General features: G+C 37.6%; 1 protein-coding gene across 1 annotated transcript; it reads left to right on the top strand.

The window, feature by feature from the left end:
• The first annotated feature begins 1,357 nt into the window (after positions 1-1,357).
• On the top strand, positions 1,358-14,393 carry slc17a6b (solute carrier family 17 member 6b). The gene is made up of 12 exons (XM_062989590.1): positions 1,358-1,782; positions 3,270-3,525; positions 4,310-4,428; positions 6,003-6,117; positions 7,364-7,451; positions 8,343-8,429; positions 8,737-8,879; positions 10,565-10,714; positions 11,208-11,340; positions 12,258-12,368; positions 13,103-13,230; positions 14,052-14,393. Exons 1-12 carry the CDS (start codon positions 1,697-1,699, stop codon positions 14,391-14,393), a joined length of 1,758 nt encoding a protein of 585 aa, XP_062845660.1. The 5' UTR covers positions 1,358-1,696.
• The last annotated feature ends 288 nt before the right edge of the window (positions 14,394-14,681 follow it).

Below are 14,681 nucleotides of genomic sequence, written 5' to 3'. Positions count from 1 at the left end.
TGACAAAGGTACAAAGAAGTGACTAAATATTTTCACTGACAAGTTTTATTGTATTTGGTAAATATAAACTTAGAATTTAATACCTGCAACACTCCAAAAAGTTGGGACGGGGCAAAATAAGAGTAATACTGATTTAAAACGTTCTGTATGAAAGGAGGATCCACTAAAGGCTTTAGTCTTTGCAAGCAATGGGTCGGGGCTCACCACTTTTTTAAACAAGGCTTGCAAATTACCATTTATCATAGCTATGTGAAGAGACAGTTGAAGTCTGGTGGTTAAGGAACTGGACTAGTAACCAAAAGGTCGCTGGCTCAAGGCCCACCACTGTGAAGTTGCAATTTTTATCAAGGGCCCTTGAGCAAGGCCCTTAACCATCAATTGCTTATACAATATACTGTCACAGTATTTTGGATGAAAGCGTCTGCTAAATGCCAAAAAATGTAAATGTAATCTGCCAGAAACATTGCTGCATGGGTGTGACTGTCCAGAGTCGAACTTGCTAGTGAAACCATTCAGCTTGAGGTGTAGATTTGATTTTGTCCGCCAGATGGAGACAGATGTTTGCTTACTGAGGGTGGAACTACCTGTTTGCTGTTTCTTTGTGAACTAGTGCTGTAATTGTGTGTAGAGAAGTGTTGTGACAAGGATGTTGTAGCCAAAAATGAATAAAAAAATCCAGTATGGTCGGAAATTAATCGAGTATTTGTTCATGCTCTTTTTGAGAGATTTAAACATTTAACAAGTCATTTGTAGACTTGTCTCAGGTCTCAATGGCTTCCTGGATTGCATGTGCACTGACATAACCCTGTTTTTTCCTACTGCAGCCAGGAAAAGGGGAAAGGGGTTTGGAGAGCTGGGCTTGAATTATTAATACATTTTTGCTGCGGATCTCGGAGGGGGAAACACTCCTCACTCGGTTTCCATAGCACCGCCCCCAGGAGGCTCGTCTGGCCTTTCCTATAATAAACAAGCAATAAGAATGAAGACACAAATCCGAACTGCTTCATTTAAAATGGCTTTTTTTGTCCCAGTGATGCATGTTCACACCAATCCGAAAGATGACGCTTGAAAATTGGGTTTTGGTGAGGGTTTTCTGTGCTTCCTAAAATAACCCCTCCCAGTCCTGTGGACGGTGGGTAGATTGGCGTGTATAGGGAGTGCGTGGGGAGTGAAGGGGGGGGGGGGGGGGGGTGGGGGTGTAAATCCATCCGCCGTGTGCTGTAGAGGAGGCGCAGCGGCCGGCAGCACTGGCGCTGACCTTGGTGCTGAAAGCGGTGTCGCCGCAAACCAGATAACCATCATTCGCAAACTTGCGACTTTTAATCTCACCTCGCGTCTTCGCGTTTCCATTCGTTAGATCTGCTTTGCTTTTTATAACTTTATTTTTTCTTTAGAGAGGCAGAAAGATTGGAAGTGTTCTGATTTATTAGCACATCGAGATGGCACTGGATCCTCTCACATTGCACAAGAGCGAGTTTAGCGTTGCGAACCGAGAGAGCCGCATCACTTCTGATTCCTCTCATCACATGTAGAGCGTTTTTTTTTTCCTTTCCAGCTCTCAAATCTATTCACCTATCCGACTTGATCACTGATTGGTGACTACGGTATGTCCGAGCAGTTTGTCCTTGATATGATACTTTAACACCGACGACAACAGAGAAAAGAAAGACGAGGGGTTATTACAGGCTTTTTGGATATGGATACTCCGAAGGAGCCCGGTTTTGTTCCCAACAAGGAGGGTTTCAAACAACTAGCGGGGAAGACACTGGGCCATTTGCACAAGTAAGCCTGAATTTTGTTTCCTTTTCGTTTTAAACTTATCCTGTAAAATGATTTCGCACACGCAAACTACTATTTTGTCCGACTTATAAATTGTACTGCTGTAAGAGAACAGCAGGTGAGGACAGGGATCTTATCACGACCTTTAACTCATCTGCAATCCAGTCACGCACACCGAAGACATGAGAAAATACATATAGATAATATATAAATGTTTATATATAATGGAATGTCAAGATTTACGATAAATTTGTAAGAAAGAAATGCTTTCTTTATATATTCAGGGCTGATTGAATTGCAGTGGCTGATGAGAAAATTCCCCTGGGTGCCACTTTCCAGAACCTGTGCCTTAAATAATTCAGCCTAAACTGTAAAGGCTGTCTGAGTTCTCCTGAAAAAATGTCAATCCGTTCAACTAAGTAACAAAAAATTTATTTTTTAATATTTATGTATTGGTTTGAACTCTTTAAATAGATTAAATTTGTTAATGATTCCATTATACATAATAAACGTTTATATATTACCTATATGTATTTTCTTATGTCTTTTTTATGATAGTTTATCAGTTCATCAACTGTTGTTTTATACCATGTTTTTAAATGAATTTGTGAATGAGTTTTTTAATAGTCGCCTATTGCACATTTTGGCAGACAGAAGCACTGAATGTAATCATTTAAAACAAGGTTACTCAGAGACCGATATTTCGATTATTACAAAATTATTTAAACACTAAAATGAACATCTGTTTATCTATTTAAATAATCCCAGACCAGTTTCATCGTATTCTCTCTAAATGCCAATGTTGTATTTAATGTGCAGAAACTATGTACATAGTATTTTTAAGAATTCTGTTAAAATTGTATTCATTTTGTACTGAGAATATATTTTTCTTGTTCTTTTAAAATGAATGTTTTAGGAGGCAGATATTTCTGTTAAACTTCGGAATAAAATCTGCCTTACGATTAGAACTGTATTAAATCGAAAATGGTACTTAGTACTTAAAAATCATTGTGCACAATCATTACAAATAATTATTAGTTAAACACCAAAATGTTGGATTTGTATTATATATTTTTATTTGGAAAGTGGGGAGCTTGTGTGAATGCAAATAAGATGAAGGTGAACGAAATGCTGCAATGCGGTACAGATGAGGCCTGTTGCGGACTGACTGGAAAGTCAAAGGTTATTCATGCGTAAAAAATATGAATACGCGTCTTCTTATAAAATAAGTTAAAATGATCATAATTTAATTTACATCTAATGTTGCGTGGACTGTATAATAATAACCCAACAATTTGTACATAAGGGACGTGTAGACTTTTAAATCTGAAAAGCTTGGACAATAAGAATAACCCAGAATTAAAGCTCAATTAATATTGTGTTTTATTTTATACTTACATGCTGTTTATTAATATTTTTGCCCCATTATACCTGCCTGGCATGGCTTGTTTTAGTGAGTTGAGAGGATAACTGCTGTATTGTTGGTTCAGGGTGTTGGAGAAGAGACAGAAACCTGGAGAGAATATAGAATTAACGCAGGATGGAAGACCAGCTCAGAGTACCGAGAGGAAAACGCCTCTCTGTGACTGTACGTGTTTCGGGCTGCCGCGCCGGTATATCATCGCTATCATGAGCGGCCTCGGCTTCTGCATCTCCTTCGGGATCCGCTGCAATCTGGGTGTGGCCATAGTCAGCATGGTCAACAACAGCACCATTCACGTAAACGGCAAGATCATCATCAAAGAGGTGTGTGTGAGTGTGTGTCTGTATAGGTGGGACTTCTACGTCACAAACGTGTTTCCCTGCTTTGCCCCCTCCGTCAGAGCATACCCCTAACCACTGGAAGCATGTCATGATTCTACAACAAACCGTCCCTGCCCTCTTTTAATAGATACTTAAAAAATACATCTGATTAGGTGGTGCCGTGACCACCTGAACACACGCAGAAGTCATTTAGTAATAAACAATATTATTCCCATTGATGCACAAACCTCTATTTTGGTGTGCCTTTAAGAAAGGAGTGATTGGCTACAAGACTACAAGGGATCTTTGTAGATATTTTTTTTAATGTAAAATTTAATGTTTAAACACATCTTTGTATGAGATATGTTGTGCAATATAGACATAATATATTTTTATCTGTTTTCTTTTCTGTTTTAAATTTAAACATAAAAAATATAATTTCTTTTTATGTTAATGACCATTTTGTTATTTGTCATGAAGCCACAATCATTACAAAAAATATTGCATTTGATTATGATGTTTTTAATTCTTTTATTACATATTTCGTTTACATTTTTTTGGCCACATTAAAAGCGCCTTTCACATCATTAAAACGTGTACGGTGGCACCAGCTAAAATGATTATATAATCGTTAATCAAATTAATTATTTTTCAAAGTGTGTACACATAGCCTACCTACAACCCCACATTTCTATTAGGATTTTTAAAAATACACATGATAATTTACCTAAATTAAAATACACAGGAAATAAATTGCAGTTTTATTTTTATTTTTTTTTTCCCTTAGAAAGCTAAGTTTAACTGGGACCCGGAGACCGTGGGAATGATCCATGGTTCATTTTTCTGGGGATATATAGTGACCCAAATCCCTGGAGGGTACATATCCTCCCGACTAGCAGCCAACAGGTATTCAAAATTCTGTCCTAATTATGATCAGTTTTGTCTGTGATTTCGATGTGTGTTTTGTGTCTTTGTATTATGGGTGCTTTTCTTTTTCCAGTAATTTATTATGCAGAATGATTTCGATATGCAAACTGTCTCATGACTGGATTTAGAAAAACGCATTTAATATTGTAAATAAAAAAATCGATTCGATTTCTTGCAATCGCAAAGTCTAAAATAATACATAAATACACTGTACCTTAAATGTCAATGTAGATTTTATTATACCTACTCAGCTAGAACATATTTTTATTTGTTCATCAAGAAATTCCAAAATGATATGTACAGTATTAGGAAACGAAATATAGGATGTGATACAGAATTGAGCAGGCTGGTAATTGTGGCGGTGCCATTGCTCTTGGCTTGGTGGCAGAACACACCAAGGGGGATTTGGCTTTCTCCACCTGTTAATGAGATCTCGGGGGAACACCGTGTCTAATCTGCTCAACGAATAAAAGGAGGGGGCATCGCGACACTGCCAAGGGGCTTGCTCATTCCCCTAATATTGCATAAGCGTTGCTATAACATGGATGGAAATCTGAGTTCTTTATACTGCATCGTGATCTGAGCAGTACAGCACTAAGCTGGCATTCATAGAACACACAGTGTTACAATATTTTGGCAAAATGAATTCAGCATATTTATGACAAGTCGGTTTCTGCTGTAATTAATAACTTGTGCTCATCTTGCAATTCGCCAGGAACCCATAAATTCAGTGCATGAAGAACAGCAGGATGATTTTCATCTAATCAGAAATACTGTAGCTTTTAATATTCTTATGCTGCAAAGTCTTAGATAGTCTTAGATATTAGAAATTTTAATGTATTTTATGAATTGTTTTTTAATCTGAATATTATACAAACCTCGATGATAAAGTAGTCTTTAGTAGCTATATGTGTTTATTTTAATATATTTATATATATAGGCTATATATTGTGTATAGTGTAAAATACGCAAATTATTTTAGCTTGAATTTTCTTTATTTAAATGTGTATATTTTTTAAACAAATAAAATCATTTACATAAGAACATAAGAACAGATGTGCCTTTTAAAATTGTGCTGATCTTAAATGGGGTATTTAAGTTTAACAGTGTCAGATTGGAATTATGGGAACGTTACATTCGGCAAAGCAAAAATGACTGTAATGCTAGAGTTATTTTTTTTTATAAAAGAAATACACTATTTATAATAAAAGAGGCAAAAAACCATTGTACGGTGGGGATCTCGGCTCCCAAGAAACAAGAAGAGTCGTGACTTACTTGTAATGGAAAAAAACGCAAAACCAGGAGCATCAAGGGTGGGACTGAGTTTCTCCTTTAAATGATGCAGAAACTGTATTACAGTATTTATTTTAGACATGGTAGTGTGAGTAAATAATGCATTCTTTCAAGCTTTTCTGCTTAAAATAAATAAAATATAACACGTATTCATTCTGCTTGTAAAATACTTTTTAATTAATATACAGGATGTTTTTTGTGTAGTAGAGATAATAATAATAATGCAGTGTGTAAGTGTGCTGTGTGTTTGTGTGTATCAGAGTGTTTGGAGCAGCCATTGTTCTCACCTCCTTCCTCAACATGTTCATCCCGTCTGCTGCTCGTGTTCACTACGGCTGCGTTATATTCGTGAGGATACTGCAGGGACTGGTGGAGGTATGCGATCAGTTATGGTCTCAAAAAGCATTATTCCCTCTTTCGACTTACACTGTATGAACACAAACATGTGGACACCTCATCATGACCTTGTCTGATATTCCAATCCAAAACGATGCGCATTAATGTTAAAGCCCCCCTCTCAATTTGGTTACAGTTTGTTGGTATAGTACTTTAGATTCCAGGAACAATTAGATTTCATAATGAGCAAACCTAGTGCAACAGTGGCAAGAACAAAGGTCCTATATTTTACAAGGAAGAAACCTTGAGATGTGACCTTGAGATGTGGTGCCCATTCTGTCATTTGTGAATTCAGGCATTGACCTTGAAAGAGCATTTTATGTACCCTTATTTTTCTTATTTTTCATCATTCCTGTTAAATCTTTTTGTCACTAGAAATAAAAAACCCACGTTTATTCTGACGATCTAAGGTGTTTCACGAAATGTTTGGTCTTCTATGATTAGTAGTAATAATGTAGAGAAGCATTGTATTGGTAGCATGCTTTTAGTATCAGATTTCTCAAGGTCTTCTGTGGGATCTCATAGATGTTGCATCAGAAAATGACATAATCAGATGTGGTCAGTATGCGATGATCTTACTGCTTTGTCTGGTTGCTGTGTACTCATACCACACTGATGTCATTTAATCTGCTAGAATGACTCAAGCTGCAATGCAGCACAGCAGCAGGAAGTGATAGCTCGCTGGTTAAAGTACAGGGTTAGTGATCAGAAAGTCGCAGGTTCAAGAAGTAATATTTCAGTACTTTTATTTACTTTTTATTTTTTTTAAAGTTGCTATTTAGTTTCATTTTGTTGGAAATATCATATTCTTGGTTCAATTTGCATTACTCAACCATTTAAAATGGGTACAATGGTGGGTACTGCATAGCAACATTTATATTTAAGGTCTTTGGTAAGATGCTCACATTTGGTCAATGTCTTTGGTGTTGCATATCTGCCTGGGCTTGTTTCTGGGTACTCCAGTTTTCCCACACCTTATGGCAGGAGGTAGATTGATACTCTAAATTTATCCTAGGTGTGAGTAAGTAAGAAAGTGAATCTGGAAGTATTTGTCTCCCTTGGATGGATTGGTTTCCTGTCCAGGGTCTAATAATGTTCTATGCTTAGCGTTCGTACTGTAGGTGGCATTGAACCCCCTGCAACCCAAATGAAGTGGTTTGTAAAAATAAATCTGTATCTGTAAAACTTAATAATTATAATTAAAATTATTATTGTTTCATGACAGGGAGTGACGTACCCAGCATGCCATGGGATCTGGAGTAAATGGGCCCCTCCACTGGAACGGAGTCGCTTGGCTACTACCTCCTTTTGTGGTAAGCACATGTTCAGTTCATTCCCAGTATTTAATGAATTTGTGTTTAGGTCACTAGAGTTTCTTCACACCAAACCCTTTATATAATTAAAGGTATGTTGGACACTCTTTCTTTAACCACATATATACGTATATATAAAGGGTTGGCATGTATAATACAACAACTTCGTAATATGCTTTTATGGAATAGGCTGGGTTCCCAACACAGACACAATCTGCTAGGTCTGAGAGGGTATGGTTGAACAAGTTCCTTATTGCCGCTGCAGTTGCCTCCTTTGCTGGCTGGTCAATATTTTGGTTGATACACAATCTTTAATCTCTGGCAGGTGAAATGAAGCAGTCAGCAAGTTTGCTTGTGTTGGAGGGGATGCATGATAATCTGTGGTGCTCATTGGTCAGGTTGAGGGTCTGCAGGGAAGGAGGAGGTTTTTGGTACATTTGGCAATTAGATGCAACTAGATTGGGATGTAAAGGAATGAAAATGCTAAATTTGAATAGAAAAAAGAGGGCATTGCGTAGAGTGGCAAAGGAATTGTGTAAATCTGATGGACAAAACGTCATTTGGATAAAAAATGTGCTGTATTAGCTTATGCTTGATGTTACTAGCATAAGCAAAGCCAACATCGCTCTGGGCTGAAATCTGGTGCTTGGCTGCCTATCTAGGGAAGTGGGATTAGTAAAACTATCTTTGGATCCATCCCAGTAATGTAACTAATAGATTCCTTAACTGCTGTAGGATGATTTAGAGTGTGATTTCTATCTATAAGCAGGACCTGGCTTTGCTAAAAATAAACCCTAGCTCATATTATCTTGGTGTTATAAATACAGTTCTATATTTATTGTTCTCCTCCACTGAAAGTATCAGTAATCTGATTTCTTTTCTTCCATACAGGCTCTTATGCTGGAGCTGTTGTGGCCATGCCTCTGGCTGGCATCCTGGTGCAGTATACTGGCTGGTCTTCTGTCTTCTATGTTTACGGTAATTTAAATGATCTTATTACAAAGACATTAGCTGTATGTATGGAATATTAATATGCACTTTTATATTCATTTGTGCATATGCAATTTGCCTAAAAGCACACATATGTAACGTAAAGCCTCAGTATGAGGCAGAGCTGAATCTGTAGTATAGATTTAGTCCCTGACACACTATTGATTTTTCCTTTGCTATTTCCACGGGTTTGTATTCGTGGTAACATTAGATGCACCAGACTTTCTGACACTCCATATATCTATATATATATAATTTACATCAAGGTTTGTTGTGTTATTATTCATTGTTTTAGGGAGTTTCGGCCTAGTGTGGTACGTATTCTGGATCTTAGTGTCTTACGAGAGTCCTGCTGAACATCCAACCATCACTGACGAGGAGCGCACCTATATTGAGGAGAGCATAGGAGAAAGTGCCAATCTGATGGGTCCTGCAGAGGTGAGAGACATGACAAAGGATAAAAAAAATACAATTCAGATAAAAGTCAGGTGTTCACAGCTCCGTTGGACCAGGTTTGATCTGCACTGGATACAGTCTGTGTGGAACTGATACGTTTTTCTTGCATCTGCTTGGATTCTATTGATTGGTTCCTGGTCCAGTGTGTAATTCAGCCTGCACTTAGTATATTTTCAGGAACGGCTGTGGACATGCCACAACCCTTAATGAAACTTTTGTTTAAAGGGGTTGAGGTCAGAACACACCACGTTTTATGGACCTTGCTTTGTGCACTGGAACAGTGGGTCTTTTCCAAACTGTCGCCACAAAGCTGGAACAATGGGTGTAATAGGTGTGGCAGAAACTCCTGGACTTTATTTTGTTTGGTGAATGTGGCTCTTGAAAAGCTTGCAAGTGTTGCAGAGTCAGACTGAATTTAGTCTTAAAAGCTCTGAGCTCATCCAGAAGACAAGCAGGGTGCAGATCATCCGTACCACACTTGTTTTGATCTCCGCTCCCCTGGGTCTTCTCTCTTCATAAGGCATCCTACTTACTCACCCTTCAACGTCTGATACAATTACTGCAACGAGCATGTTCCTACCTTAAACCCAAAGGGCTTTTAGTTCTGCTGAGCCAAAGAAAATAAAGATCCAGATCTATTTGTGTCAGGATTGCATGATGTGTCTGTATAATGAGAATAATCTTCCTATGTTTTTAGTTTGAGTGTCTTCAGTTGTGTTGCTGGTTTAAAGTAATACACGGCAATGCTTGTGGGCTTCAAGAACTCAATAGATTTTTATGTACTCAGGCATTTCGTCTCAGTCAATACTGCTGCCATTTAATATTTGATTTTATTTAATGTCACCTTCTCCTGGGGAGCAGGAGGTGTCGAAAGTCAGGACAAATAAATATTGACCACAGGACTGGGCAGTGGTTTCTGAGTTATTGCATCAGAAGAGTGCCCTTCAAGTTTGGAACATTTGATTAGATAGAAGTAAAGTTGTTAAAGCATTAATGATATGTTAATATTAGTATAGATCAGTATAGACTGTGGATGTCCATACTATGCTCATACAAACTATCAAACAGTTTTATTTAGGATTGTTTTTGTTTGTTAGATCAGTTTATTAATTGTAGTGTATATAAAAAAAGGATCACCCCACCCCATATGTACGTGAAAATTCCTATTTTGTAACAGTTGTGTCACAGTCATGATTAAATGTTGAGCTGTTGGTAGTTACTCATAGTACAAGTGTTGAAGGGAGTAGATGAGACGGGTCAAATGGTTATGGCTGACAAGTGGCTTAAGTATCCCCAAAATGGTGCCAGAAGTCTTAGGGAACACAAGCCACGAACCACCGACAGGTCGCTGGGCGGCCAAGTCTCAATGGTGCCAGAGGACATAAAGGCTATGGTGTCTGAACAGAAGGGATACAGTGGCTCAGATCATTTTAATACTAGCGATGAGGTAAATGTGCCAACATTCAAAGTGCATCGAACTGTTCTGTATGCGGCTGCGTAGTAGCAGGCCAGGCAAAGCGCCCATGCTAACTCCTTAAAATGTTGTGGTAGGATTCCAGGCTTTGATTAGTTTCAGCTTTGAGACAGACAGATCCCCATAAAGCTATCATCTTGGCAGTAGTGTTAGCTACATCTTTTAATTGTCTCATTATATCTGTGTCCCACAGAAATTCAAGACGCCTTGGAGAAAGTTTTTCACCTCTATGCCAGTCTATGCAATCATTGTTGCCAACTTCTGCAGGAGCTGGACCTTTTATCTTCTGCTCATTAGCCAGCCAGCGTACTTTGAGGAGGTGTTCGGCTTTGAGATCAGCAAGGTAAGAGCACAGACAGTATCTCAGATTTGGATGTACGTAATGAGGTGTCATATTATCAAAATGCTAGGCATACACTAGATGGCCAGAAGTATATAGACACCCAAACATGGGTTTGTTAAACATCCCACATTATCCCATCCCATCTTTAGGTCATGGAGTGTATCTGTCAGAATGTGGGCTATTGAGTTTAATAAAGGGTTCGTGAGGTCAGGCACTGATGTTGGATGAGAAGGTCCAGTTTATACCAAGATTGTTAATAGCAATTGAGGTCAGAACTGTTGTCAGGAAAACCCAGATACTCAATATTTCAGATGTTTTAGACTTTAAAAACAGCAGACAGTGGACTGACTGCTCTAAATCACCACATTGAAATCCAGTTTTAGGGTGCCACTTAAACTCAAACCTTTTGATGATGATCCAACTTGTACAACAAAACATATGTAATCATAAACGATCATAAAGTTTAACAAAAGACCCTGATTTTATTATTCAGGTTGGCATGTTGTCCGCCCTTCCTCATTTGGTGATGACCATTATTGTGCCCATTGGAGGGCAACTAGCAGATCATCTGCGCAGTAAGAATATCATGTCTACGACCAACGTCAGGAAAATCATGAACTGTGGAGGTGAGTACAGGGATTTTCTCTTATAAAAAACCAGAAACACACGATAAATATAGATGATATGTTAGGCTAAACTACATATGGGCGGCCAAGTCTCAGTGGTGCCAGAGGACATAAAGGTTATGGTGTCTGAACAGAATGAATAAATGAGTGAACAAGGTTTTCATAATAGCTGACCAAAGTTAAGTTTACAGTGACAATACAGCATTTCATAGCAGTTTATAGCAGCTCTGTATTGTGTTTGCATGTAAATCTTTGCTGTGTTTTATCTGTGTTTTTTCTGATTTGTCTAAATGCTTGAGTGATGCAGTGTGGGATTGAAGAACACACTGTTGTTCATTGCTTTCTGGTTGACTGTTTTCACGTTACTTTGCAACTCTTTTAAGTAATTGCTGGATTCTGTTTTGATAATCTCTATCATTAGCTTTGGGCACAACTATCCGGGGACAATTATTGTCCATGAACTTTCCACGTACTCATACTAACGGGGATGTTCACTATGGCAGTGTAGCTCTCATGGCTGTTTAATAAACATCTTTACCTTTATTAGAGTTGTTTCTTGTTTTGTCCAGCCAATAATGTACCCAATTTGAATTAAACATTGTTTATATGTTTATATGATCTATAGCAACATCTAGATATATCTAGTCTTTGTTTTAATGAACCTTAACATATATCCATTTATAATATGCTGGCTAAATATTTTTACTTTTTTCCTTGATTGTGCTGTCTATCTATCTACTATCTATCTTCATAGTGCCCTAAATGTGGTTCTATAATGTACTTTTACACTTCTGATTTCTTTCAAATGTAGAAAACATAAATGTTTTTATATTGCCTTTATTTATCATCAATTCTAATGTTGAAATTATGTTTAATAGGAACAAATGAGCTAACCAAAGTATTTCTGTTGTTTACAGGCTTTGGTATGGAGGCCACACTGCTGCTGATAGTAGGATACTCTCAAAGTAAAGGAGTAGCCATCTCATTCCTAGTGTTAGCTGTTGGCTTTAGTGGTTTTGCAATATCAGGTGAGTTACCTTATAAGAAAATGCATTAATATTGTATTAATATTCTATCACAATAGTTTAATCACATTGTAAAAGAAATGTACAACTTAAATCTTATGAGTAAATGTGAATTAGATCACAATAAACAGATTTAGGACAACACCACAATACCACTTTGAACAAAACCAGTATCTCTATCTATTCTATCTATTCTTATGCATTGTATTGTATTTTAAAGGTGTAACAAATATGGTGTTTCTTTCACATAACAGTATAATCTCTAGCAATTTTTGACTTAGCACAGAGAAAGAAATGCTTAAAGACGCCACTTTGCTTTAATTAGGGCTTCTCTTCTCTGGACTGTTTGCTCAGCTCTCTCAGTCCTTTGTCTGTAGCTGAAGACGAGTGCATCGCTACTGAGCTTGTTAAATAATTCATCCTTCCTCTTCTGCCTTACTTCCAACGCTGGCAGACAGAATGCACCGTGTGTGTGTGTGTGTGTGTGTGTGTGTGTGTGTGTGTCTGCTCTACAAGATGGCTGTGCAGTCTATTTTTAATCAAATGCTCCAGCAAGGTGTCAGAAATAGTAGCAGGAAGTCCACACCCTAAAAATGCAGTTAATATTTAGCCAATTGTGCACCTTCACTGCAGTCAGCTAGAGAAACAAATGTAGATACAGCACAATAATAACCTTCTTTTTGTTTTAAGTATGAACAAATTAAAAAAACAAAATGACTATTTTGTCTTTTCTCCAGGCTTTAACGTTAATCACCTGGACATTGCTCCACGTTACGCCAGTATTCTCATGGGCATCTCAAATGGAGTGGGAACCCTTTCGGGCATGGTGTGCCCTCTGATTGTGGGTGCCATGACTAAAAACAAGGTAGGAATATCTTAAGTAAGATTTGATTTGAATGCTCTGTGGATTTTATTATAGGAAATATGATTTATTATGAAGTATGATTGCTGGAGCTTTGCTGCAGGTGCTCAGTTTTCCTTTGTTGTGACAGTGATGGCTCGGTCGATCCTTTGAACAGTGTATCAATGTACCATTGTATTTTCATAAAAAATTGAGATCTAAGAGGTAAGACAGGTGCAAGTGAGCCACTGAAGGACCTAGAAAGTGTTTTTTTTAATGCTGTGAAGAGCAGGTTTGTATCACATGCTCTGTACTTGTCAAGAGATTTTTAAGATGTTTATAGGACATATAATTTAGATAGATAGATAGATAGATAGATAGATAGATAGATAGATAGATAGATAGATAGATAGATAGATAGATAGATAGATAGATAGATAGATAGATAGAGACAGACAGATAGATCAATATAGATAGATAGATAGATAGATAGATAGATAGATAGATAGATAGATAGATAGATAGATAGATAGATACAGTAGATAGATAGATAGATAGATAGATAGATAGATAGATAGATAGATAGATAGATAGATAGATAGATAGATAGATAGATAGAAAGATAGATAGATAGATAGATAGATAGATAGATAGATAGATAGATAGATAGATAGATAGATAGTGCGAATTGTGCATCTGACATAATAACAATGATAGGAGCAGTAGTGTATCTATTCTTATAAACAATATATACAGATATATAAGTATATTTTGGCACAGTATGCACTTCAGAAATGTGTTCGCGTCAGGTCAAGATCTGATTTTGTTTCATTTTTCATCTTCAGACCAGAGAAGAGTGGCAGTATGTGTTCCTCATCGCCTCTATGGTCCATTATGGCGGTGTGATCTTCTATGGCCTCTTCGCTTCGGGTGAAAAACAACCATGGGCCGACCCGGAGCAGACCAGCGAGGAGAAGTGCGGCTTCATCGACGAGGACGAGCTGGCTGAGGAGACCGGAGATATCACACAGAACTATGGAGCCCTGGCCGGTCCGGCCAAGTCATACGGAGCTACCTCGCAACTGAACGGAGGATGGGCCGATGGATGGGAAAAACGAGAGGAATACGTCCAGGAGGGAGCGGAGGAGGGAGGGTACGGGTACAGGCAGGGTGGGAATTATTCCTAGACCACAAACACACACGGAATTACTGACAAAAGCACATTAATACAAATACAATCACTCGCACATATCAACACGGTAGACATTTTGTAGTGATTATACGTTTGATTCAAAAAAGAGTGCAAAGTATTCACTAATTTGTAAAAAACTACACAATTTATGTTTGCACAAAGTGAAAAACTAATGTATTTAAACTATTAATATACAGTAGATCAGTATATATATACATATATAAAATATAATATAAATCTATAGAGATATTATACATATCGATTATTTAATTGGCAGACTTAA

The sequence above is a fragment of the Trichomycterus rosablanca genome, chromosome 27, assembly GCF_030014385.1.
Source record: "Trichomycterus rosablanca isolate fTriRos1 chromosome 27, fTriRos1.hap1, whole genome shotgun sequence".
NCBI lineage: Eukaryota > Metazoa > Chordata > Actinopteri > Siluriformes > Trichomycteridae > Trichomycterus > Trichomycterus rosablanca.
The sequence above is the reverse complement of the archived record's forward strand: the minus strand, read 5'-3'. Positions and strand labels throughout refer to the sequence as shown.

Excerpts from the sequence above, each read along its gene's own strand:
- slc17a6b (XM_062989590.1), top strand. The coding sequence starts at position 1,697 with ATGGATACTCCGAAGGAGCCCGGTTTTGTTCCCAACAAGGAGGGTTTC. Across the intron at positions 8,430-8,736 it reads TTCTGTCTTCTATGTTTACG|GGAGTTTCGGCCTAGTGTGG; the intron begins GTAATTTAAATG and ends TCATTGTTTTAG. Across the intron at positions 11,341-12,257 it reads GAAAATCATGAACTGTGGAG|GCTTTGGTATGGAGGCCACA; the intron begins GTGAGTACAGGG and ends TGTTGTTTACAG.